Raw genomic sequence first — 27807 nt, forward strand, 5'->3', positions numbered from 1 at the left:
ACACATTGGAAAAGTTGATTTACTATGATTACTTTATGTTAAGCATTCATTTACCTTCTTAGAGGGATATAGAACATTATGCTTTATTATTGTTGTCAAATGTATATATATATATATATATATATATATACAGGACTGTCTCAGAAAATTAGAATATTGTGATAAAGTTCTTTATTTTCTGTAATGCAATTAAAAAAACAAAAATGTCATGCATTCTGGATTCATTACAAATCAACTGAAATATTGCAAGCCTTTTATTCTATTAATATTGCTGATTATGGCGGCTGATTGCTGATTATGGCGCCTTTAGCTCATTTGCATTGTTGGGTCTGGTGTCTTTCAGCTTCCTCTTCACAATACCCCACAAATTCTCTATGGGGTTCAGGTCAGGGGAATTGGCAGGCCAATCGAGGACAGTAATGCCATGGGCAGTACACCAGTTACTGGTGGTTCTGGCACTGTGGGCAGGTGCCAGATCATGCTGGAAAATGAAATCCTCATCTCCATAGAGCTTTTCAGCAGACGGAAGCATGTAGTGCTCTAAAATCTCTTGGTACACAGCTGCATTTACTCTGGACTTGATGAAACACAGTGGACCAACACCAGCAGCTGACATGGCTCCCCAAACCATCACTGACTGTGGGAACTTCACACTGGATTTCAAGCAACTTGGATTTTGCTCCTCTCCAGCCTTTCTCCAGACTCTGGCGCCTTGACTTCCAAATGAAATACAACAATACAATACAACCCCATAGAGAATTTGTGGGGTATTGTGAAGAGGAAGCTGAAAGACACCAGACCCAACAATGCAAATGAGCTAAAGGCCGCTATTGAAGCATCCTGGGCATCCATAACACCTCAGCAATGCCACAGGCTGATTGCCTCCATGCCACGCCGCATTGATGCTGTAATCCGTGCAAAAGGATTCCCAACCAAGTACTGAGTGCATTAATGGACATTTTCTAATGTTTGATTTTGTTTTGCTGTTATCAATCTTTTTTTTAACTTGGTCTGAGGAAATATTCTAATATTTAGAGATAGGATATTTGAGTTTTCTTAAGCTGTAAGCCATAATCAGCAATATTAATAGAATAAAAGGCTTGCAATATTTCAGTTGATTTGTAATGAATCCAGAATGCATGACATTTTTGTTTTTTTAATTGCATTACAGAAAATAAAGAACTTTATCACAATATTCTAATTTTCTGAGACAGTCCTGTATATATTTAAGTATGTGAAGGAATACAAATTTAATTTATAAAATAAAATGTATTATGCTACTGTTTGCTATCTGCTGTTAATCCCAATACGTTGTCCACCACTGGTGGAGTGATTTCAGATTTCATGTAGGAGTGCGCCGCCTACTGGTCACCCCGCAACACTCCGCGATAAGTGACACTCTGGGAGGGGAAGCAGAACAAACTGTAAGCTGCTGGCGGATCCATCTTGCTCGAAAAAGAAGCGAGGGTGAAGGCTTTTCTTCAGTTTAGTCTCTAAAATACTGTATCGGCCCTCGTTAACCGCGCTGGGGAGCCCGAGGAGGGGCTGTGCCGCTGTTTGTAGGATGTCCCGACATGAGGGTGAGTTGATAAACACGTCCACAGCGCACTACTTTACCTGAGCAGCTAGCTCCGCGGCTAGCCTTGCTAAGTGCTTATTCAAGTCAAAGGGGGGGCTGCTGTAGCGCTTTCCGCGGCTTGTTTTCGGGCTGGTCTCAATACACACGTTGAGCTCTGGCTCACCTTTATATCTCGTATATTTTACATGTGAAGTAAACTGTTGTAACGTCTCTTAACCCGCACGCAATGATACGGCAACATTGCGGCGCTTAGTCGTTAGTAGGTGCTGCGTTACCTTGCATTAGCTGGGCTAGCGAGCTAATGTGTGCTAACACAAGGAGGCGTCGGTGTAGCTGCGACTTAATGCTGCTTTTACTGGCTCCCAAAACCCCCGTTAGTTGTGTTATATGTCCCATGTTAGCGGCACTGATCCTCTGCTTCCTTGTTATAGGTTACGTGTTCATTTAAGAGCCCGTATCTCTAATGTTAGCGCCACACTGTCCCGTCTGCACTGTCATCAAGAAGAAAGTCTGAGGCCTCAGACCACAAACCAATCACTAAGTTAGCTAGCTGGCAGGCTACTAGCTAGCTAGGGTTAAGTTACTGTATGTTTTAACTGTAAACCACATGAGAGGGCAAATTCGTCTTTCTCCATTCTTCACATCATTTTAGTTGTAGCAGGCCTGCCATCCTGTTTAATCTGCAACGCAAACACGAGACAGTCCAAATAAATGCAGAGGTATTGCTTAAGTAACTTGCTTTATCTTGAATAAAGTGTTGGGACAATAAAGGTAACGTCAGGCTACTTTGTAGGCGTTAAAATTGCCCCCTTGTGGTCAGGCTATAGCCTTTGAGGTGAGTGCATTCTGTTGTCTTTAAGGTAGTGAAAATCCCGTGTGCAAGTGGAGGAAGGCGCAGCTTTTATTGCCACTTAGGTGGCACCAATTTTTCTGTTTTTGTCAGCGTCTGCAAAACCTGCTGTTGTGCAGGTGGTATGTGCACATTGCCAGTTTATTTATTTATTCATGCATGAGTTTGGTCTATAAATGTGGAGTTTTTCTATTTATGTTTTTAAGCTTTTTGTTGCAAGGCGTCAGATCAGTCTCAACAAAGGGAGTATTCACAATACCTGCATACCTACAATCCAAGTTTGCTAAATAAGTTTTTTTTTTTTTTTTTTTTTTCCTTCAAAGGAAATTTCAGCAAGGCAGGAGTTGGGATATTGTGTGTAATGGTACCTATGATGTGTCGAGGAAAATAACTGGTTGTGTCTGCAGAGTAGTGAGCCAGTGCTTGAATAGTTCTTCACTTGTAATCACATAGTAAAGAGTGGACTAGTATATACTATTTGATATGATGATGACTTGTGAAAAGATATAGAAATGGCTGACACTATGTCTGCTGCCTTGGTTGGTTCCACTTTACTTGCTCTTTACCGATTTGGTTCATGTAGATCTAGATAAATATATAAAAAGCAATATTCCTGTGTGGACAGCACTATAAATAAGTAACAAAAGCTGTGATTTAAAACAGCTTTCAGATGCTTAACACCCTGTGCCATGCCTCTTGAGTTGTGCCTTTTGAGACCTTGCATGTGAAGTTCACTGGAATGCCAGAGTTCTTCATGGCTGGCACTTGTGGGTTGGTGCCACTCCAAATCACATGCTCATGTAAGTGAGACTGGCCTGCAGATAGAGATTTGCTTTATCACCGTCGGTCTTGCAGAAGCAGTTATAAGGAATTTGTAACTTTACTACATTCCTCTTTTTCTCTTTTGCAGGTGTGAGCTGTGATGCATGTTTGAAAGGGAACTTTAGAGGAAGACGGTTCAAGTGTTTAATTTGCTACGACTACGACCTGTGTGCATCGTGCTACGAGAGCGGAGCCACGACAACACGACACACCACAGAGCACCCCATGCAGTGTATATTAACCAGGGTAGACTACGGTAAGCAGCTGCCTGAAGGCCCAGAGACAGAAACCTGAATATTGATTAAAAACAGTAACATTTGCTCTGTTAACTGTCCTTTTGTTTTGCAGACTTGTATTATGGAGGAGACACGTTTTCAGTAGAGCAACCCCAGTCCTTCACATGTCCTTACTGTGGCAAGATGGGCTACACAGAGACGTCCCTACAGGAGCATGTCACCTCCGAACATGCAGAGACTTCCACAGAGGTGGTGAGTATACATAAAGCACACATAACGGCTACGTTTACTTATACCACGCACTTACATACTTTATATTGTAGTCATTAGATGGAGGATTTGTTTTTTTCTACTCTTTGTCTGTCGGCATCACTACAGTTCAGTCTGCTTTTGCTGGTGAGCGCCGCACTCCAGTCGGCTAAAATGACTTCCCAGAATGTACAAGTGAGGGACATTTACGGATTATGGATTTTATGGAGTGTTGTCCACTGCTGAGTCGACTGAACAAAAGGCAGGACAGGGAGGGTCAGACAGTTGACACCTGGCTGGCTGGCCTGGGGGGGGGGGGGCATCGGCAGCTCCACTAGCATTGATTGAGGGGGGGGGGGGGGACCTTGTAGTCCACAGGTTTAGTTTGTGCTCCGGTTACCTGTGCCATGGAAACCAAGTCGCTACGCTGCACAGTCTGCCTCCGTATAAAAATGAGGGGCTTTGTTAAATATGGCTGCCGTTATTCTATACTTCTCTTATTGTGTGTGTGTGTGTGTGTGTGTGTGTGTGATTGACTAAAGTACAGTGGCCGTGTTCATCATAATGAAGAAACATGTCGCCCAGTGAAACAATGTGGGTCATTGATGTATTTTAAATAGTTTTTAGGCAACAATGGAGCTCTTTGGCTCAGTAGGATATATTCAGTCATTGACAGGGAACATATAGAACAATGCTGTCCTTGTTTTCATAGAGGAATCAAAAGACAAACAACCGATAAATGTTTCTGTAACCTGTTGCTGTGTTTGTGTATGGCAGTTAATGCACAGGGTGTCATTTGCTGGGGTTTTACATTAAGGATGTGATGCTCAATAGAGACTAGTGTGTAGTGTACAGTAAGTGCTCTGATACAAACAGGAGAACGTGATGTGTGTAGTAATTCCCTTTATGGACTCGTGGGGAAGTCTTCTGTATGAATAACGTTTTATGGCAGTGTGTGCTGCCTCTTCACCTTTTTTTTCAGTGTCTTTGATTCAGCAAATGAGTATTATCATTGATCAATCTACCCATTGTTTCCTCAATTAATTGTTTTGTCTATAAATTGTAAGAAAACAATGAAAACTGTTCTACTTCACAACCCACAGCAGATTGGTTGTTTATTTGTCCAACCGCCCAAAAGTATTCAGTTCACCGTCATTTATAACAATGGATTCATCGATGAAACTGGAACTAAGGAATGTTTGTTTGTTTTTGGTTAAAAGATGGTGTCTAACCAACTATCATAATTGTAGGTTGAAGCACTGGTTCATTGATTCTAGTCTTGCTGGGTTTATATCAACATAATGTCCAGAGGTTATCATCATTTTGAACCAAAGTTTATTGATACTACTACCTACACGAAAGAGACGAGATGATGTACCTCTTCTTCTGTCAAAACTGCTCAACTGATAAACATGTCCTCATTGTCCCAGGAACTATCTGCTCATATTGGTACTTAAAGCATTTACTCAGGACTTCCCGTTTAGTCTTAAAAGGGATTTCCACAGATTTTACACATAGTAGTTTAAAGAATTTTGTGCCTCCAGATGGAGCTGTGAAAAGTTGATAAATTGCCTCAAGTGATGTCACTTGAGTTGATGTCATTTGAGGTTCAAGACTACAAGTCTGAAAACTAAAACAAATGATGTGGAGTTAGAAAGAAGTGAGCGTACTAGACCTCTGGAGGCTTGAGGCCACATTAGCGGCTGCTTGCTTAACGCATCCCAACCGCTGAGTGAACTGTCGGCGGTCAAGTTGCATTGTGGGTAATGTGGGCACCAGTTTTGAGTCAGACAGTGTTGTAGGAGCACAATGCTGAGTCTCGTCTTCCTTTTAGCTGACGGTATGATGTAAACATCCCTGTAGTAGAGAACTTTTAAGTAAGTATGAGCAATAGTTGCAAAAAGTTACGATGCTGCACGCTAACAACACTGTAAAGGTGACAACATTGTTTAGTACTTCCATATTGTTCCTTTGAGGTTTTTAACACGATTACATTTAGTTCAGAGAGAGAACGTCCATCTCAAACAGAACCTTCTCACTCTTGTTTCAGATCTGTCCAATATGTGCTGCCTTGCCAGGAGGGGATCCCAACCACGTCACCGACGACTTTACAGCTCACCTCACACTTGAACACAGAGCGCCAAGAGATTTAATATCCTTTCTGTGTCTCCCAGCACTATTGTCTGCATAAAGATTTGTTCGTATGTATTGTTTAAAGAAATGTCGATGCCATATTTTGTGTTGTGTAACAGCATTTAGCCTTAACGGTCCGTTCACGATGAGTCCAGCAGCGTTCGACATGTACGCAGGATGTTCCACCCTGGACGAGGACTGGGCGGGCCCAGAGCGCGGCGGACTAATATGCACTTTACTAGCGGCTCCACGGGGGGGCTCTCCTCCTCCTCATCGCAGAGCTCCACTTACACCCCCAGCAACAGAGAGGCAATGGACCCAATCGCAGGTGAGCATCAGGAGTGTAACGGTATAACAAATAGTACAAACACAAAGTAATGGTCTTCTCTCACAAATAGGATGCATTGGATCCTTCACTAGTACCATCAAAACCCCTGCATGTCTGCTAATGTTTCAAATGTTTACACTTTTGTATGTGTTTTGTAGTTTGGAGCATTTTTGGATCTCCTTAATGATTGTGCTTTAGTCTTTGTGCGTGTTTTGTCCTTAGGGGCCACCGTAGTTTTGTGACAGCCAAGTGTGTATGTTAGCAGAGCTCAAATGGTAGATTGTAGCTTAAACTGCCTTTTCCACGGAGTAGAGTTTCAATAAGTCGATCTATATTTCATAGAGTAGTTGTTGTTCTGTCCTCTCTAATGCGCCATACAAACCATTATACAAGTTATTTGTCTTTACCCCAAAATAACTGGGTCAAGACAGTTTTATAAAGTCTGTGTTGAGATTGTACACAGACTAAAAGCAGTGATTGTGTAATCGTGTTTAAATTTAGTATTAGTGGAATATTTTTTGTAAGTAGTCTACTCATTAAGTTCTCTCATCTTTAGAAAATAAAATCCAGGAAAGATATCAACCTATTGGTTACTTTCCTCTGTCCCTCACATCCTCCTACGGGTGTCTACAGCGTTGCCTTCTGAAATCCCGACTTATTTAGAAACGGCAAACGCTGACGCCTGTTTTTTTTGTTGCGTCTCCTGCAGAGTTGTTGTCTCAGCTGTCAGGTGTGCGGCGTGCGGCGGGGGGGCAAATAAACTCATCGGGGCCTTCAGCCTCGCAGCTCCAGCAGCTCCAGATGCAACTGCAGCTGGAGCGGCAGCAGGCTCAGGCCGCACGGCAGCAGGTGGAGACGGGCCGCCACGCGACACGGCGCGGCAACAACCAAGGCAACGCCATCCCTCCGCCCAACACGGCGACTGCCAACACTGCCGCCGTGGGTGAAAACAATCCCTCGTCTTCATCCCACAGCTCCCAGTTCCTATTAGCACGGTGAGCAAGGCTTGTTATCAACGGTGGTCATTTGTGAAAAATCTGTCCATCTTTCTGCAGTTATGTTTGTCTATCATGAACGTATTAGAATCTGATCTTCACCGTCTCCTCCAGGTTGAATGACCCTAAGATGTCCGAAGCGGAGCGGCAGTTTCTAGAAGGAGAGCGCGCCGACCGCAGCCTGTTCGTCCAGGAGCTGCTTCTGTCCACGCTGATGCACGAAGAGAGCTCCTCCTCCGACGAGGACGAGCGCCGAGACTTCGCCGACTTCGGGGCCATGGGCTGCGTGGATATCATGCCTTTAGACGTGGCGCTGGAGAACCTCCAGCTTAGAGAGCGCAGCTTTATGGTGAAGGAGCCTCCGCCACCGCCTCTTTGATGTCCGAGCATCACGCAGACTGTGTCCTCTCTGCTGCAACTGTCAGTGATGGGCAGACAACGGCGGCAGTCCTCCCCTCCCCCTCCCCCCTCTGTTTTCTGAGTTTGTTTTTTCGGTGATTGTAATTTTAAGGCCTGTCACCATTTTTGTTACATTGTAAACAAAAAATAAATGAGAGCAAGTGGGATAAATGTGCGAGTGCGCAACTGAGTGAGCGAGCGAGAGAAGAGAAATCTATAAATATCTATATATATATAAAATATATATGAAGTTGATAATCAATCCACATTTCTTTTCTTTATCAGGTAAATGTTACAGGCGGCTGTGCAGACCTTTTGCTTCCTGTGACATGCAAACGTCTCTCCGTATAAATCCTCCACATTCAAACGTCCAGAGGTCGAAGGCTCCTCTGATGAAGCTGCTGTGTGTGTTTATGACTATTAATAAATAAAAAGTGCTTGGATGGGTTACCATAACTACTGCATGCAGTTATTTGCAGCGTGCATGACTTTTAATGACCCCCGTCATTAAAACTTTAAAAAACAATATATAGATATATATATATCCCAAAGCTTCTCAACTGTTTTTAAATGGATATTTCAAACATGGTTAAGTATTTGGAATTTTAGTAGTTTACAAAACTGAAATTGAACCCATAACCACGTATCCTGTTTCTTTAAATGAGTCTTTATAACGAAGGGAAATCAATTGGCTTCAGCTCCTGAAAGACCTATTCTCTGAGACGACTGTCTGAACATGTCGACGGCTGCAGAGCATCCGGTTCAGAGGAGCAGAAGAAGAAAAGAGAGCTCGTCTCTGGTTTAGTTTTTTTCTGAGATATTTATGTTTAGTGATAAGCTGTTTAGGCACAGTATACTTTATGACTTATAGATAAGTACAGACGCCCAACTGAAGAGTGCCCATTGCTCCTTCACACTAGTTTGTGGAGTTCACTCTGCTTCTGTTCAGGCCTGGGGTCAGACCTTTACATGGCCTGTGTGAATCTCTTATTTTCTTCTGCTAGGCTTAGCACTTTCTATTTATTCACGTTTGTTTTTTTCTTATTCTTTTTGAGCCTTGATCTGAGTCATGCCGATACTTTTACCCTATGTAAAGTACTTTGAGATGTATATGGAATTTGTGCGTTAACTTTCATAATGGTTCCGAGACTTGGGCAGACGGTTTTTAAAAAAATGTAAATTTAGAATACAATAAATATACACTGTGCACAGCTTTTGATGAAACCAAGAGACCATCACACTATCGCACCTTGTGTTGTTGTGATTCCTCGGATGTTTGTGTTTAGCCGGCACGGTTTCATGATCTGTTGGTACATAAAACTTAAAATCTTTACGTATGCTTGAAAAGTGAGGATGGGAATATTTACAACTCTTAACATGTTACTTTAACCCTCCTATTTAGCATGTATAAGTATATAAACAGTTAATGAGATATAACACACTATAATGTAATTGTAAGCCAATATGTTTATTTATGTACTACTGTGGGAATTCATAAGTGGAGGCTGAAATATACTTTAATAAGAGAATTTATAATTGTTGACAAATGTTGCACATTAAACACTTCAAATGATCTCTCTTTACAGCTATATTATAGTGTGTTATAAACCATTTATTAAGTGTGTAACTACTGATTATAAATGCTAAATAAGTGGGGCGTTAAACTAAAGTGTTACTGTAAACTTTGTCTACATGTAGTATAGTATGAAAGCAGACACTAAGAAATCAATAACAACATATACATACTCCACTGAGTGGTGTGAATGAATGAGAGACAAATATATATTATATTTATTCTTCCTGCAGCAGACACTCTGAAGCTTCCCTCTGGGCGTCGGTATGTGAAAGACGTCCCACCAGAGTGTGGAGCTCCTCACTAACACGACACCGAGGTAGGTTACACACCACGTAGCTTCACTTTCTTTCAACTTGTCTTAGTGTGTGTTAACTGTGACAATATAACACCACAGAAATACTTTTAAATAGCTGTTGCCAACATTTGTTGTTGTGTGTGTGTGTGTGTGAGGTCTTTAGGGCAGCTGTCCTTGTCACTCCTCAGTAGTTATTGTTAGAACCAAATGGTGCCCATGAGATGCCTTTCACAACACATGTTGGCTCCTCTTAAAGTGGCCCCCAAACAGACTGAGTGTCAGTCACACCTTAGCGGACAATCTGCCAATGTGTTGTGTTCAGATTACCCGGAGAGGACAAGCCATCGGTCAAACACTGTCAGACAGCCATCTGGAGTTTTGAATGCTGGGATTGTTTTACACAATAAAGGCCTCTGGTTGGATGTCCAGACACATCCTGCAAAATGCAACACTGCGTAACAAGTCAAATAACAAAACGTTAGTTGAAAATACAGAAGGATAATGGATTGAATCTTCACATTGATCCCTAAAGAGTCACAATTGACGAGATAAATCACATATTTCCTCTAATATTTGCCGATTTCTATTCTTTGGGCCTCAAACAGTTGTTGAAATGAAACAATTTGAGAAGTTTAGACGCCAGAGAGACCTCTGTAACATGACAAGGAGCCCCAACTATACATCGTTTTTAATGTAAGAGGCTGCAAGCCCAAAGCAGTTTATTGGCTTTAGCTGTCCGATGTACAGTATGTTGTGGAGTAGAAGTATAAAGTAGGATAAAAATACCAAAGTAAAGTACTAATATTTGTGTATTCAAAACCTCCCATAAGCTAAGCTAGGCGGCTTCATGTTTATTGTGCAGATGAGGGAGTTGTTTCAATCTTCTTGTTTAACAACAGGAAAGTGAATAAGCGGAATTACTACGATGCCAAACTATTCCTCTAAGACGTCCACATTTTTACTTCCAAACTTGGAATAGACCCGATGAATTGTGAGGACGCAAAGCGTATTGTAAGACATACCACCTTTATTAAATGCACAGTATCACAAGGAACATTTCCATTAATTGTGGATAAGCTACTCACATGATGCACAAAGCATTGAATTGATTGATAGAACTGGCTGATTAAAGCAGGATTAAATCTGCCAGGAGAGCACACACACACACACACACACACACACACTTGCATACAAGATGTATGTGCAAACACACACACACCATCTCTGAGACATGAGTCACACACACAAACACTCTCACTCTCTCTCTCTCTCTCTCTCTCTTTGTATTCACACAGTAAGTAAAATCTGTTATCTGCACAGGAATGAAAACTGTAATCTTTTTTTTCATTTACCATATATTTACAAAAAAATCTGCAACGCCCCCCCCCTCCCTCCCTTTTACCTCAATATAGATTACATTCAAAAAAGGTCCCGACCCTTCTAGATTACATTCAAAATAATATACTATTCATGATGCAAAGTCACAGTTATTCATCTGAAAGAGGATCAAAATAGGCTACAGTCAGTCAGAGGTTGAGTGGTGGGGTTGACCTCCTCGCCATCGGCCACACGTCTGCTGGGACGCCTGTCGAGCGTAGGAGAGATCCCGATGTTTAGTCAGATCCAGAGTCTATGGTCCTCCTACAGGCAGACGGCCTCTGTGCAAGCTCCCCATCACAGTGGAGAGGAAAAAGAGATTTTCTTTTTTTTTCTTCAGAGAAAAACACATTGTTCAAATAAAGTCCTCTGCAGATCAAAAAAGTTGCCAAAAAAGGATTGTATTCTCACTGGTATTATGAACGAGCACAAAGAAAGTATACAATGTATAGCACAAATAAAATCGTATTTACATATAGTATGTATTGCCAGTGGCCCATAACACGTTGTCGTCAACAGATGTCACACGGTTTTGACATGATACCTGCTTAAAACAGATTATACTATTAAACATAGCCTACTATTGATATAGACAAATATCAGAACTGTACAGAATGGACAGCAATTTATGTACAGCAGACACGTGACTATGATACAGAACGGACAAACGCTGGAATAAAAACATAGAGGGACGCTGAATCCTTTTCATCAACCACGATGTGTCAGAGTTGGGACTTGCCTCGGTCATGGCCGCCACAGTAAGGGTGAAATGTTTTTTTTAGTTGTTTTTTTTAAATTAAGTGCAGTCGAGGTCAAGGCGGAGAGTGGTCAGCCGCTCAGGTTGTGCATTAGGGGGGGGGGGGTTAAGTAACGCTACAAAGTGCACTTAACATAACTTATTGTCTCAGCTGAGAGCCGCACTGCTTTATGCCTCCATATGGAAATACATGACGGTTATTATGAAGGAGTAATCTCTGCTGTTTTTGCAAAGGTTAATACAGTATGTACACTTGGACCACCGCACTTGCTTTAATATTTTAGCCTCTTTTTCTTTTTTTAAATCTGCAAACAGACCAGTTGAAGATAATTTGGGAAAACGGAACTACAAGAATGTATTTTAAAATAATTTTTTGCAAGCAGCCGATACAAATGTGCTTCAGCGATGCCCGAAGTGAGCAGCTGGATCAGTCACCACCCGGCTGACTGGGGCCGCTCAGAGAGATGAAAGCACCCCTGGGGCTCTTTGAGGGCAATCAGACTCTGAATTAATGCTTTTGTTGCGGCCTCTTAGCCTACTGTTTAGAACTAAAGATTACATCTTCAGAACACACTCTTGTAATGCAAAGAAATGACAAATAAATAAGTAGCAACTTCAATACGTACAGAAACCAAAGTGCTGAAAACAAATGAATCAGTGCACAGTAAACTGCATCCGAATGCCCCGTCAATCCCTCAAATCACTCAAAGAATGAATCTATTCTTCTCTTATCAAAGCATAGACACAATCTCATCAACAGCCACAGCATTTGAGAAAAAGAACCTGCTTCTGATAATGCATACAAAACCACATCACTCACAGATATGGGCCACCGAACAACAGAGATTTGCTAAATGGCATCGCTGGTGAATGAAAAAGTAAAACAAAACTGTGCTCATCTTCTTCTTTTTTTTGTTTGTTTTTGAGCTCAACACCGCCGAGTCCTCATTCTCTGTGCTTTAGATACATCAAATGAAAAGGTTGTGAAATGTAGCAGAGCACTCCAACAACGTTTCAAACACCACTTTGTAAATATAGATGACCTGGTGTGTAGATATTTACATAAAATAGGTCAAATGGTGATGGCGTTATTTAAAATAATGGTGCAAAATGCTGTATGCCCTTTGTGTTTTACAGCCTCAAAGTTGATGAGGAAATCACTCAAGTCGGTTATCTATAACAGACACAGGCATCTATGAGAATCTATATGGGTTTTATGATTAAACGTCTGTGTATAATGATATACACGTATGTTTAAAATAATTTTAACAAAAGCAAAAGTTTCTGAAGATGACTGAAAAAGCACAAATGGAAATCAACAGCGTGGCGTGAAAACAGAGTCAACATTTATAAATTCTACAAATATTAAAATAGTCTGTGAAATATAAAAGAAAAAGCTTCAGCTGTAGCTTGATGAGTATTTTCTGCAGAATATGTTGCTCCGTGTGTCGAAAGAAAGAGAAAGCTCTATCTGCAAAGTTGTGTCCATACTCTGTCCATTATGGAGACACAAAGTATTTTCCCTTTCATTCCCAGCAAAATGGAATACAGGAGACGATCTGATGCGATGAACGTAGACCGAGTAACCCAGTGATCAGTATTTCTGATTGTCGGGTTTCATTTATTTGTATGCCTTTCACATATGTATGCGTTTTGGTTTTCCATTGATGAAAACATGCCTCGGTCTGCAAATGAATAAAGAAACCCCCAAAAAATAAAATAAAATCACTCAAAATTTAAGGCTTTTCTCGATGTAATGAGGACACGGACGATAGCATTTACAGGGACATTTACAGCCAGGTACTGTACACAAACTCGCACAACCTTCACTCTCTTCTCTCCTCTCCGTCACCATTATGTGCGAACAGACACACAACCACTCATCCACGCACAAAGCCCCAGCTCACACACACACACACACACGAAAAGTACATACAAGAACACCAGGGGCTTCAGCCCAGTATGTCCAGGTACACAGGCGAGGCCTTGGCCAGGCTCTGGAGCATGCTGTGGATCTCCTTGATGTTCAGCCTCATGTAGGGCTCCCTCTGCCAGCAGCCCAGCATCAGGTCGTACACCTCTTTAGGACAGGAACGGGGCCGCTGCAGCACGCGGCCCTGGGTGATGCACTCAATCACCTGCGGGGGGTTACAGGGTGACAATACGGGTGTTCAAATGAAATCAATGCAGCAAGTTCTCCTCAGATGTTGCCAATGAAATGAAACATTGGAAGGGTTGAGCGATATTATCTGAAAGCAACAATGATTTAAAGATGATAGTGAAGTTTTCGTGACTGTTAGATAATTCTCAATCTATCTCTCTTTCGTTTGTTTTGTATTAATTCAGATGGTTGCTTTTGAGCCAACGTAGCGTGCGTCACTTTAGGTGAGATTAGTCACAAAGTCCATGGTTCATGTCCGGCCTGGGACATTTTGTTGCATTGTATTCTCCATCTCTCTCCTCTACCATTTCTCTCCACTGTCACTATCTCATAAATGCCCCTCCCAAAAAAAGGATACATGAAAATATTTTTTGTTTATTTACAGAAGAACACTGAGATAAAATTAAGGAAAAATGGGAATAAGAAAATGGGAATTTGAGTTTAGCATTGCACTTCCATTACGTTGAGAGAGGATACAACATTTTCCACAATTATACTGCGTTCATGTCACATCGAAGTCATCATAATTATGAGTTTCTAACTTGTACATAGTGTTCACGTCAACGTCCAAGTTATGATTACAACTCTGAGAGCTCTAATACGTGTGAGTTGTGCCTTAATAATTAGAAGTGCTGGAAAACAAAACAAATATGGACGCCTCACATCAGCCAAAGACCATCGTTGTATAATTAAATAAACCGTCTTGATGATATGAACGCGGTGTTAGTTGCATCTTCACTTCCTGGATAACGCTCACGTCTAGGTAGGTCATGAATAGGTGTAATTTAAAGTCTCTGAGCTCTGTGCTCATTGTCTGACTGCAGTATCTGCAGACCTCGTGTGACTCTGACCTCATTGTTGGACAGCTGGTACCAGGGCTGCTTGCCGTAGGTGAAGATCTCCCACAGCACCACGCCGAGGCTCCACACGTCACTCTCTGTGGTGAACCGCCGGTACATGATGCTCTCTGGAGGCATCCAGCGGATCGGCAGCATCGTATGACCGCCCACCTGCAGAGAGAGAGAGAGAGAGAGAGAAATCAGTCTCCATTAGAAACCAACACCACAAGCCCCGCTGAAGAGTTTAAAGCGGCTGCTTGGACTTAAATGGGATATTTCTAGCCAAGCTTGTGGACCGGCACTGTGGATGAGAGTGTCGGTTGGTAGTTCCACCGCTTTGATCCAGACTGAAATATTTCAAAAGCTACCGACAGACATATTACAGACATTCATGGTGCCCAGAGGATACATTCTCATGCCTTTCTTTGTTTGTTTTGGATGCATTCTCCTCCAACTCCAGAGACCTGCCATCCTCAAGTCATCCACCAGATGCTCTCACCTGACGTCCCCTCTCACCTACACACCTGTTCCCGCTTTCCTCACCAGCCCATGCAGATGTATATATACCAGCACATTCCCACTTGTTCCCTGTCAGATTATCTTGAGTGACGCCCTTTTCGTCTGACTCTGTTATTGAGGCGGTTGTAAATAGCTTTCTAAGTGGCAGAAAACCTAAATTATACAAAAACTCAAAAGAGCTTTCCAAAGAACATAATCATCCACCAGGTTTATCCATTATTTTATATTTTCCCACTATTATGCCGCTATGAGGCTCCAGTAGCAATGGGTTATAGTCAAGCGATATGTAAAAATGATGTTCAGTTCCCCATAAAAACATGAAACTTGTACAGTTTAGGGCCCTGAACGTTTTCAGAAATGGAGCCATCGCAAAAAAAGCCTCGTGGCGGCCATTTCACTTTCTGCCACGACCAAATGATGTATTTCGCATCGTGTCTCCTGAAACAAACATGATGACACAGCAACTTTGTTTTGGTGGCGAAGGATTACAATAACATTAAAACATCCTAAGACTGTTCAGGTGAATAGTTAATGGTGGATTCAGTGATGTGAGAAGCAAATCACAGTATCTGAGAACCTAGGCGTGACTTTATGATAGCGTGTCTGTTGCATGTTGTTAGTTTTAATCCTTATAACACACACACACACACACACACACACACACACACACACACACACACACACACACACACACACACACACAGTTCAACAGGACTGCATCCCCCAAAATGATCATACAGTTTAACATTTCTCTAACACCGTTTCAACAAAACCTAAACATTATAACCTTCATGGAATGCATGAGTTTTAGGTAGGTGTGTACCTAATGAACTGGCTCCTGAGTGTGTTTTTTTATTTTTTTATTTTTTTATTTTTTGACAAATTAAATTGAGTCACTCTGGCATTCCTGTAACACGCCTGTTATTACATCAAAACCTTTTATCCAAGCAGCGTCTTCTTGTCTTCTTCCATCAGATATTTCCTGTCTACTAAATGCATTTCCTCCTCTCACTGTCTCCTCTCTTATCTAATCACCATCCTTTCACGTTCATCACCTACATATACCGTAAACTCGCATGCACCATCACCCCATCATGTGATACTCGTGTGGCAGATCAACAATGGTGCACGGATGAAATATATTTCTAGTTTTATTCACCCCACATTATTTATGTCGTCCTCTAAACCTGAGTTTTACATCGTTGTATCACTGTTTTGTTGTGTCACATGATTCCCTTTTATTCATGAAATGATAGCAGCCTCATATTGTTAGCTGTGTCTCTGTTTGATAACATTGTTTGACATCAGGAGTTGGTGACAGGCCCTCTTTATGGTGATCGTATCTGATGCGGGGAAATGCATGTCTGAGATGTTTTTTGTGAGTTTTCTGATTCCACTTTGGGCAGCAGAGGGCACTGTGGGATTCAAGCTAGGATTTGATACAGAAAGGATGAGGGAATAAAATGCATCCATCTGTTCCTCAACATGACACATTGTGTGTGTGTGTGTGTGTGTGTGTGTGTGTGTGTGTGTGTGTGTGTGTGTGTGTGTGTATATATATATATTTTTTATTGGCCTGTAATATTAGTGTAATCTTCTCATCGGACCATATACTGTACCATAACTCCTCTATGGTTTAATGATATGATGATATTCACGTAGAGTGAAGGGACGTATTAACTCCTTGCCCAGGGGAGGAAAAAAACTGCCGAAGCATTTTTGCACTGTTGGGCCCTTATTACCATGGAAACAGTAATTTTATGCAGATTATAGAATTTGCATTTAAATGGTATTAAAAATAGATAAAATACCTCTGGTTAAAATTGACATTTCTGCAGCTACACAGTTATTTCAGGCCAAAACTGGAATAAAATTCTAATTGCATATTTAAGACTGTGCGTATGTGGCTACATTTCCATATTTCTGTGTATAAATCGGAGGTTGTGTGTGAGTAAGATACTGGGGGCAAGACGAGATGAGAAAAGGGGAAATGATCAAAAATACTCTGGACTCACTCTGTAGTAGTCTGTGCTGTAAACATCTCTGGACATGCCAAAGTCGCCTATCTTGACCAGCAGGTTTTCTCCCACCAGGCAGTTCCTTGTTGCCAAGTCTCTGTGGACAAAGTGCTGGGAGGCCAGGTAGACCATGCCAGCCGCAATCTGTTGGGCAATGTGCAGCATCTGGGACTGGGTGAGCTCCGCCTGGATGCTGTGTTGACCGTCTGACATTAGTACTGCATCAGGACCGTGGGACCTGCACCCAGAAACACTTAATCAGATCTTCAATCGACTGAATACTTTAGAAAAACGTAACACCAACTATTCACAAATTCTGTCTATTTTGCCAAAACAAAGTCTTAAAGATCAATCAATAATCAAAATGGTTGCAGATTAATTCCCTGTCATTTCAGATGTACCCTAAATGATAACATAACTAGATGGGAATTTTAGTTTTTAATCCAATGAATTAAATAATCTGAATAATGCAGAAATTCTGTGAATCCACCCAGCCTTGCCATAAAGCAGGTCTTCTTATTTACCAGTGGACACATTTCTATCAACTCGCAGAACACATCATAATATCACCTATCACTTTTAATGCACAGTGGACAGTGAATATTTTGGGATGTATAATCATTTGCTTTCTTGAAGAGAGTTAGGTGAGTAGATCAATGTCAATCCCGCCTGTAGGCTAAATATGTAGCTGGTGCCAAGAGACCGTTAGCTTAGCTTAGCATAGAGACTGGAAACAGCAATCCTGGCTCTGTCCAAAGGTTAACAAAAGCTAACACATTCACTCTTGTTTTCATACAAAAAACAATGTAATAAAGACGAGAAGTTATGGTTTTATGGTGGATTATGTGCTGGACTATTTCTTGGCCAAGAGCTGTGACTTCCTGGAGTCTCCGCTGGTTGCCTGGAAGTCACTGCTCCCAGCCAAGAAACAGTGCAGCATATAATCCCTGTAAAGAACATTCTGTTCTTTGTACGAGGTGAACTTAGATATAATGGCCTTTACAGGTGCTTGTAGACATTTTTTTCTTAATCTTTGTACAGAGCCATGCTAGCTGTTTCCAGTCTCTATGCTAAGCTAAGCTAATTGGCAGCTGCCTGTAACCTTTTCTTGAGCGTACAGACATGAGAGTGGTATCGATCTTCTCATCTAACTCATGGCAAGAAAACGAATAAGGAAACATCCCAAAATGTGGATCTATTCCTTGAACACATGTCAGTATTGTTAGAAGTCAAAATGATCCCACCTGAGGAACTTGTTCAGGTCCCCATGTTTCATATATTCAAACACCATGATGAGCGGGTCGCTCTCTACACACACGCCGTAGAAAGTGACGATGTGTTCATGTTGCAAGTTGGTGAGGAGCTCGGCCTCTCTGTAGAAGTCCGCTCGGCCGCTCTCGTTGGCCTCTTTCAGAGTCTGTCGAAAGGCAAAAACACAAAGATGAGGTGAGGAGCATTGTCTATAAGAATGTACATTGAGTCAAGAGAATTCACGAACTGAATGACAACGAATTGATTATTTGAGCGAACGGTTTCCTAATCTGTACCTTGACTGCCACATGGAGCTTCTCCTGGTCTGGTGTCAGGTTGTAGCACTCGGCGAGAAACACCTTCCCAAAGGCTCCCTCTCCCAGCTCCCGCTTCAGTACAATGTTGTGTCTCTTGATGTGCTGGACAACTTTAATGCAGAATACAACAAATAGCATGGGGAGTTTTGTGAGTTTTAGTCAGTTGCGGGTCAAAATAGATTAGGTCTGCAACTAAAGAATATTTTCAACATTGATTTGTTTGATTTTGCAATAAATAAATCTATAGAACATGATAGAATAGCAAGATTAACTGTCATAATCTCCAGAACTGAAAGATATAAGCGTTTAATTAAAACAAAACTGACAAAAGAAGCAATTCTACAGATTTGAAAGGCTGGAACAAGCAAATGTTTGACATTTTTGCTCGATTAATGAATAATTATCAAAATTGTTGATTCGACAAATCGATCCAGAAATAAACATTTCTTAAACTATAATAAACCACCTGCAGAAAGAAAAACATTCAGGTTCATTCTGCTGAGTTGAGCCTTCCCGTAAACAAGCTTGTGTTTCTGAACATCATCTAACTGTCGAGGAGTCACTATCACAATGCAGCAGGATGCTGACAACAAATATGGCGTCCGGCTGTGACCCCTGTGTGGATTTATCTGAAAAGGTCCGGGTTACTGGCCATTTGTCGAGCGAAGCGGTAACTCACACGTGTCAGATTTCAGCATGCTGCCGGAGTTACGGAAGTACTGTGGGTTCTCAATGACAGGAATCTTTGTCATCCCAATGATCACTGCGTCTGGACCCATCTCCGAGGACGACGGGGTGTTGTTGCCATTGGAGACGTGATGAAGAGGGCTGGCAGAGTCATCGTCATTACTGATGACTGAGGAGGAGCCTAGGGAGCCACAGAGGAGGAGGAGGAGGTGGAGAGGATAGAGAGGCAGGAGATGAGTAAAGAGTAAGGACGGCATGTGGAGAGAGGGAAAGGAATTGTGGTCATCGAAGAGGAGGAGAAGGGGAAGTAAGCGGAGGGTTGGAGGGAGAGAAGAGATTGAAAGACTTGTAAATAAAAATTGTACATAATGACATAAAGATACAAGAGGCAGATGTCATCCCAAATCAACATGAGTGCATGCCTTCAGAACGACTTTACTGTTAAACAGCTAGTTAAATGTTGAGGTCAAATAATACTGAGAGTTGACTTCATTTTCTTGTGATTTTAGAAAAAATAAGTAGTTTCAAATTTTTCGAAATCAGCTTATTCACTTTCTTGCCAAGAGTCAGATGAGAAGATCATCTTCTGTGTCGACACTAAATTTGAAGCTACATCCAGCAGCCGGCTAGCTTAGCACCAAGACTGGAAACAAGCTAACTTTCCCCCCTGCTTCTAGTCTTTGTGCTAAGCTAAGCTAACCAGACACATGTGAGAGTGGTGACGATCTTGTCACCTAACTCTGGGCAAGGAATCGAGTAGGTGTATATGCCAAAATGTTGAACTGTTCCTTAAGAAGATTAGTTCACCTTTAAGACCAAACTTGGAGTTTCTTCCATATTTCAGAATGATCACCATCAGAACGCAGCCAGTCAAGGCAACTCCTGCAATTCCCACAACTACATACACCTGGGAAGACAAAAAAAAAAGATAAACTGTCGACAAAAACATCTGGCATCCTTTTGGATCAGTGGTTCACAACATGGGGTTGGGATCCCCGTAAGGGGCCGCAAACTCCTCAAACTTTTGCTGTTTTTGTTGAGAGTTACAAGATTATTTTATTTTTATATATATAATTCAAACAAAAGGGTGACAAAGGGTAACTTTTTTTTTAAAGAGTAAAATGAAATGGTGAGGACTTGTGAGCATCACTTACAGCAACACTGTCGTCCAGCGGAGGGAGTGGAGAGTCTGAAAACAAAAAAATCAAAAAGCTGGTCAGAAAAACTAATTATTAAGAGCAAGCAAATGACTTTGTAATGCTGACTGTCATGTTATATACACTCACCAGTGGTGTCTGGGCAGAAGCAAGATGCAGGCAGAGGCCACGGGAGGAGAAACAGAAGAGTACATTTGAACCGTGTCCACAGTTATTATCCAGCTGATAAGTATAACAGCTGTTAGTTTTTATAATGCTGAAGCATTACTTACAGTAGTAGAAGGGTTCTTCTGCTAAAAAGAGAGGAAAAAAAGTATGTCAGCGGTCGACTTGATAAGCAGAAATCTGCTGACTTCTTACTGAATGAACTCCTGTGAAAACACACCTGTGTGGTCGATGTCAGGCGGGTCGATGAACTGGGCAGAGACATTCTTCTCATCCAGACCGAACTTATTCTTTGCCACCAGCCTGTAAACGCCATTTTGGATGTGCGTGGGGTTGACCAGCTGAAGGCAGCCGTGGTACTCACTCTCAGTGAACTGGTGGATTACGGTGCGGATGTAGTCCTGCTCCAGGAGAACCAGGTTCTCGTGGTACCACTGCAGCTCGGGCTTGGGGTTCCCTGTCACGCTGAATGGGATGCACCAGTGGTGGTCCCGCTCCGGCCCCAGCAGCTGCTGGATGGTGGGGGCAACTGACACGGAGGCAACAGTAGAGGAAGAGTAATAACGGGATGATAGGAAATCAACACCAGGAGTAAAAGCCAGTAGGAAAAGCAACATTTACGGGCTTAGAGAGGAGATGCAGTTAGGGGATGAAATGTATGGGGGGGGGGAAGAGAAGCGACACAACATCTAAACGCTGACATCAGGAAAACATGGAGGAGGAGAATGAGGAGAAATGCGGCTCTAAACAAGCAGAGGAGTGTGGTAAGGCATGAGGAGCTTCACAGGAGGAAGAGTTATGGACAGGAAACATGGAGAGTCAATAAGATTTGCCAAGAGACAGTAACGATAACAAACTGAGGAGCCTTGTGCTTCCACTGGAAAAACAAGGTTTAGAAGAAAGCGTTTTAAAAGACCATGAGAGGAGATTAGACAAAACAAACTTACCGACAATAAATATAATCTCTAAAGATGCATGCTACAGTTAACAGTCAATTATAACAGAAAGGTAGGAGTCCTTACAGAGAATATTGAGGTGAAAGGTGGCCTCGGTCTGACCGACCATGTTCTCAGCGCTGCATATGATCCCCTTGCCATTATCATCAGGAGACAGGTCTGACAAGGTGATGCTGCTCTCCATATTCGAAGGATCGATCTGTAAACATTATTAGATTGCATTATATGTCCTATGGTATATATGTAAAAGTGTGAAGTAACCATTCAGCTAACTGCCACAACAAACTGACTGTATTATATATATAGTTGGTTCTAAAGACCAACACTGCGTTCCATATCGTACAACTTTTCTTTTTACTTTTAGTACTGTTATGGAAAATTTCTATGATCAATCGGGAGAAGAGCCAAAGTTTCAATCTATGTCAATGAACAGAGTCTTGAGAGAATCAACGTTGTTCGTCTTTTAATATTTGCAAGTAGGAGAGCGTATCTCAGTGTACAGTAGGGAGGCTGTCAGCTAAGTCACAGAAAAACACATCTTTTATCCTTGCAAACCCCCCCTTCACCTAGGTAAATCATCCAATGGAAAATGGGTATTTAGACACGTGACATGACAACAAGACACGTTGTCACAATCAGGCTTTGCCGTGTGTGTTTTTCTGTAGCTCCTCACTCCCTTCACCTGTCCCTAATCAGTTCATTCAGTGCACCTGCCAGTCACACTCACCTCATCAGCTCATGACTCTCACCTGCTCACTCTGCCTCCTTCACTATTTAAACCCCTGCCTCACACACACCCACTGCCAGACCATTGTTTGTTTCCTACCTACCCACCCGCCCACCCGCCCGTTTTGCTCGTCCTGTTCCCGGTTTCCCAGTCTGCCTGCTCTGCCTTGTCCTGCCGGATTTCCCCCCCTCGTCTCTTGTCTTGTCCTTGTTTTTGGTTCATTAAAACCCTTTTTTCACCACACCTGACTGTCTGCGTTTGAGTCCTCATCATGCCCCGTGACACACGTATTGTATTTATCCACTCAAAGGTCTGGTGTCAATCAGGACATGACAACAAGACACGTATCGTATTGATCCGCTCAAAGGTCTGATGATGAGGGAGGACATTCAAACATGAAATCAGGATTATCAGCCTTTTAGCTGTCCTGTAAGAGCAAAAGCAAACAAGACTTTGAGTTCATTGATAACTTGATCTATTCTTTTATCCCGTTCATGCTAGAACATTCATCTTTGGTCCTCAGCTGTGCACAGGTTTGTGGGCTAGACTAGCCAGAAAAGCGTGCTAGCTTTCATACTGCAAAATGCAACCGGATGCAGTAATACATCCTGGTATTTTTGACATGACTATATATTAGGATGTACCAAATATTTTTCTGTCATACATAATAGTATGGTAGTATGGGTATTGGAACGCAGAGCCAGACCAACTATGTGTGTGACTGTCTCTTAATGCTTTTGTACTTTCCTACTCTGCTATGGCATCCAGCTCTAAGTTCATCGGTTCCTGGCAACGATGTGAATCTTCCCAGAAACCAATAGTTCCAGTTGAGTACAAACATATGGTTTCATTTCATTTCAATCATCCCTGATGTGGTTTTTGTTTTATGGCTGTCGACAACAATGAAGCTCTATGGGAAGAAGAATAAGCTACACAGACTTTTCTGGATGGCTCCTGTGTTCAGTTTTAGTCTTATCATGGGATTTGTTGACGATTAGACGAATAAATAATTAAGCCTAACTCGGGTCCGGCCCTCATGTTATTCACAGAGGTAAATTTGAAGCTTCATGAGAGCTCATCTCATGAGTAATATTTACAAAAAAAGATTCCTCAACTTGTCCACTCTTTTAAAAATAACCAGGATCCTAGAGTGGTGCACCCAAACCAAAGGTTTAAACAGGAAGCTGTGTGGTAGACCGGCTCACCTCGTGGTGGGTGGAGAGCCAATCAAGGTTCCACAGGATCTCAGGAGGAGGGGAGCCCGAGGCGCTGCACACAGCTTTGACATCACTCCCCTGCATCACCGTCACGTTTTTCGGGGTGACCTCTACTTTGGGAAGCACTGCGAGAGATGAGCACACGACATAATTGGACATCCGACCGGACCTTTGCATTGATTGATTTATTTACAGATTTATTCCCGTCTTTCCTGTCTCCACGAAGCGATCATCTCTCTGAACGTTCAAGATACCCGGCGGGTTGCTTATTATAACATGGTTTCACATTACCACAGTCTGGTGGAGTGAGTGTGGCAAAGGCCTTTGGCGCTCCTCCGTCGTCTAAGCATGTCAGCTCTGGACTGTCAGTTGCCTCAAGGAGCCTCAGTTTGATCCACAAGTTCTCACAAACACAATCCAGAGGGTTACCGGACAGCAGGAGCCTCGAAAAAAAAAAAACACAGCACATGAGAAACTCTTTGGCTGCACACGCAGCAAAAAAGAAGTGTACTGACACTTTTCTCTACACTTACGGGTATGTTGCGTTGAAGTTCTGAAATGTTCTCCATGACAGTGTTGACAGGTTATTGTCTCTGAGATTTCTAAAAGGGGAAGAAATAGCAATCATAATCTGGCTACTTGTGTGTACATCAATGACGCATCTACAGAGGGTCTTTCAAAATTCTACTTACACGTATTGGAGTCTTGTATTATTGAAAAATGCATCTGACGATATAGACGTCAGTCTTGTCTTCATCACTGTTCTGTTGTAAGGGTAAAATGGCGAGTTAAATATATGGTGGCTCCATGTAAAACACTAAAGAGGTACCTTATGATATACTCACAGGTTTCTTAGGTTTATGTAGTGCCTCAGACTGTTGTCATTGATGTCAAACAGTCTGTTTTGATTCGTAATGTATCTGTGAAAGAAAAGGGGAGAAACAGTGTTATGACACATGCACACTGTTCATTTTATGTAAAGTTGGTCTGGAGGTAAATACAGACTGAGAGGGTTTAGCGGTCAGTTAATAAGTTGATCTGAAACTGGTATGTTTGTGTACGAGAGAATCAGTTGTGTGTGTGTGTGTGTGTGTGTATGCGCATGCCAGTACAACAGCATGTTTGCACACTGGCAGTATAGAGTGACAGACATTATGCTTTTGTATTAATAATAATCTGATAAATAGATAGCTCAGTTGGCAATGACAGTCAATAACCAGTACAGCTTTATTCATTATTTATATACACAAATCAAAACTTTAAATCATATTTTTAAATGGGAAATGAAATACTTCTGCAAAGCAGAAATGTTGTAATATTACAGTTATATTATTTAAAAGATGTTTTACTCTATTAGTTAGAGGTATTTAAATGAAGAGTTTGAGTAATAAATGAAAAAGAGCATTTCAAATGTTCCTCACAATATATTGCTGAAGTAAACAAACTTTTCACAGCATTTGAAAATAATTTAGTTGTGTTTATAAAAACATGTGAATCAATTTGACAATGACCGCCGGTTGTTTTAAAGGTTTCTGGTATACAGAAACACTTTTGTTTTCATATTGTACCTTTAACAACACAATGCTACAATGCATTACAAGTTTAACCTCAACAATCTAAACTGACTTTGTTGCTTCAGAAGCTTTGTTTTTATTCCCAAGTATTACAAAAAAAATGTTATTCATGGTTAGATCTTTAGAAGGTGCAGCTGACAAGCATGGTCTTCATCAAAATGCAATTTATTGTAATATTACACTTCAAATGTGATTTATTTGCCAAAGCTGCTCCTTTTACCCACTAACAGAGATGGCCCTTTGGTCAAGCTGCGAAATGAAGAAAAGAATAATCAACTATGTAAACTACATTTATGTTTATGTTTCCAGTCTGTCTGCCTCAGTAAAACTCACCCAGTCCCCCCTCCATTCTCCACTGGGTGCCATGCAGTTGTACACTTGTGCAGGGTTGTAGCAGGTACACTCCGACACAAGCCTACACACTGACGCAGATAAGGCTACATAACTGTGGGCAGCCTATCGCCGGCTGTATACAACTGATGTGATCTCATGTGTAATCTGGCAACAATGTGGTCATTTTTTTTATTTAATTTTTTAAATGTTGAGGTTATATCACACCGCCGCCCAAAAGCCGAATGAACACCTCAGAGGCTGCGTCGGGCCTAAACATTTACTCTATCGCTACCTCTGGAGCTGTTTTGTAAAGGAAACACCGACTAATCCAAATAAACCTGACGCGCACTCTCACCACCATTACGCACACACACACACACACACACACTATCGTCGTTACTGGCACGCGCGACCCCCATCTCCGCCAAATATACACACACACACACCCGCGCACACATATACTAGGCTACATGATCTGACAAACCCTTGGTTATAAGAAGAAGAAAAAAAATCACAAATTTTGTGTTTGACATCAAGCGCAGAAGGCAGATCTCTATTGATCTGTAATCCACAGGGGGAACTGATATCAGGCCTGCTGTTATTAATGTTGCTGTTGGTGTTACTATTACCTTTATTATTATCATAATCCTAGCCCTTGGGTATTATTGCGACCTACGATCGAAGTTATTTACGCATTGCATCCTAATAAGTTCATACGCTGTCTGCACGATCGTTTTCATACACTTACATCTCGGTGATGTTTTCCATGTCATCTAACGCGATGACAGGGAAATCCTCGATCCCCGGTACAGAATCAATACAAACAATCCTTGAGATGCTGCAAGTGCAGGATGCGGGGCAAGCATCGCTAAATCTCCACAGCCCCATCAAAACCAAAAACAATCCAAGACGAGCCATGCCATATTCCCCCGCGCTGGAGTCCATCGCAGGTCCAATGATATCCCACGAATCCCCCAAACAGAATCTGGTCAGATTGAATTCTTGTTAAGATTTCCTCCCTCGCCGCTTTTATCTGGCCAAGTTAATCCTTTCGACTCCGCAGGGGGAAAAAAGACTACGCCGTCGGTGAGGAATGCGCAGAGCCCACGGTTTTAATATCAAGATGCCATGGACTGGCCTTCCCGTCTCCGCAGAGCTGGTATCACACTACTGCATATCGATGTCGTGAAGCAAGGTGTCAAGTGGTCCGTCCTGGTGCTGCTGCTGCTGCTGCTGCTGCTGTCTCGTTCCTCTATCTCGGGCACAGACTGTTCGCCTCTGCCTTGTAAAACAAATATGAGGTGTTCCAGATGTTTAGAGATCAATAGGCACGGCCCCCACGAGCGATTTCTCATACGTGTGGTGATGGGGAGGGAAATAAGAGAGACTGCACAGTGGAGTAAGGATGCGTGGTGATGCTGCGTGTGTAGGGAGGAAAGCTACCTGCATGCGTCTATCGATTATCGCCGAGGACGAGCGCATCTCCCCCAGCCATCACTGGGATCGGGTTCACACGGGAGATGGTTGTGATGATACCCTGGAGATGTATTTCTGACTAATTGTATTTATAGGAATTTCTTTGGGATTTTTAAAAAAACAATTTTTTTATCATGCAACAAAACCAAACACATCACCTGCTGCAGTCTCATTGGGCTGCACAAAGTGGCCAGCTGTGGTTCAAATGCCCTGTTTTTAGCGGCCACAACAACAATATGGATGTAAACTCTTGTGTTGTAGTTGCTCTGAAGCCATGCATTGGATGGAAGCGGCGCTTCCCCCACCCCCCACACACACACACCAACACCGTTGTACGGTTGGCCATTAGGCCTATAGTGTGACGTACGGTTGACGCACAAGACGGGGTGCATCTATGAAAAATAATTACCTATACTATGTCTGCGAGCTTCAAATGGGTCGCACTCCAATTACTGGTCAGTGTGCGATATAGGAGGAAGAATTACAAAAAGAAACCAAAAGGTTTGCTATATGTTTTTTTTTTTTTTAATTGTCCCTGACAAAAAGCTATGTCAGAAATAATGTTTTTACTCTATTAAGTTTGGCACACAATTAAATAACAACCCACTATAATCATTTGTAAAGGTTTTATTTTTGGCACTGGCACAATTTGATTCTAGTTTAATAAGCCATGACCTATTAAATAGATTTGAATTTCTCAACAATATTTAGGGGCTGACCTGCAAGCATGTTGGTGTCCACTCACCAAGATATATTATTCATATTTAGACATTAATTGCAACATTTTGTTTTTACCTTTTTAAAGACACAAACG

At 42.0% G+C, this 27807-nt stretch overlaps 2 protein-coding genes and 1 long non-coding RNA gene across 6 annotated transcripts; 2 read left to right on the forward strand and 1 right to left on the reverse strand.

The window, feature by feature from the left end:
* The first annotated feature begins 1375 nt into the window (after window positions 1–1375).
* kcmf1 (potassium channel modulatory factor 1) lies at window positions 1376–8805 on the forward strand. Of its 3 annotated transcripts, XR_012953131.1 has the most exons (9): window positions 1376–1580; window positions 3093–3229; window positions 3340–3507; window positions 3600–3739; window positions 5787–5888; window positions 6014–6197; window positions 6907–7192; window positions 7307–7686; window positions 7877–8805. XR_012953131.1 is itself a non-coding variant. In XM_076088178.1 (8 exons), the coding sequence occupies exons 2-8, from the start codon at window positions 3169–3171 to the stop codon at window positions 7569–7571; spliced, it is 1206 nt and encodes a 401-aa protein (XP_075944293.1). In that variant the 5' UTR covers window positions 1376–1580; window positions 3093–3168; the 3' UTR covers window positions 7572–8805. The 3 variants fall into 3 exon arrangements, 2 of the variants coding, with proteins under 2 accessions (XP_075944293.1, XP_075944304.1); XM_076088178.1 differs by having other exon boundaries at window positions 7307–8805; XM_076088189.1 differs by lacking the exon at window positions 3093–3229 and having other exon boundaries at window positions 1378–1580; window positions 7307–8805.
* Window positions 8806–9489: 684 nt separating this feature from the next.
* Window positions 9490–16124, forward strand: LOC142946732 (uncharacterized). Of its 2 annotated transcripts, none has more exons than XR_012953133.1 (2): window positions 9490–13981; window positions 14582–16124. It is a non-coding gene; the product is annotated as an uncharacterized LOC142946732 (long non-coding RNA). The 2 variants fall into 2 exon arrangements; XR_012953134.1 differs by having other exon boundaries at window positions 14624–16124.
* Window positions 13030–26512, reverse strand: ntrk2b (neurotrophic tyrosine kinase, receptor, type 2b). The gene is made up of 16 exons (XM_076088200.1): window positions 26266–26512; window positions 24456–24530; window positions 24303–24374; window positions 24144–24212; window positions 23902–24053; window positions 23599–23735; window positions 21733–21865; window positions 20927–21239; window positions 20543–20600; window positions 20196–20295; window positions 19381–19569; window positions 18681–18811; window positions 18378–18550; window positions 17131–17371; window positions 14609–14767; window positions 13030–13734 (listed from the first exon to the last, which is right to left on the reverse strand). The coding sequence occupies exons 1-16, from the start codon at window positions 26460–26462 to the stop codon at window positions 13549–13551; spliced, it is 2385 nt and encodes a 794-aa protein (XP_075944315.1). The 5' UTR covers window positions 26463–26512; the 3' UTR covers window positions 13030–13548.
* Between the last annotated feature and the right edge of the window lie 1295 nt (window positions 26513–27807).

This window comes from Anarhichas minor, unplaced genomic scaffold, assembly GCF_050575085.1.
Source record: "Anarhichas minor isolate MPS153535 unplaced genomic scaffold, ASM5057508v1 ptg000002l, whole genome shotgun sequence".
NCBI lineage: Eukaryota > Metazoa > Chordata > Actinopteri > Perciformes > Anarhichadidae > Anarhichas > Anarhichas minor.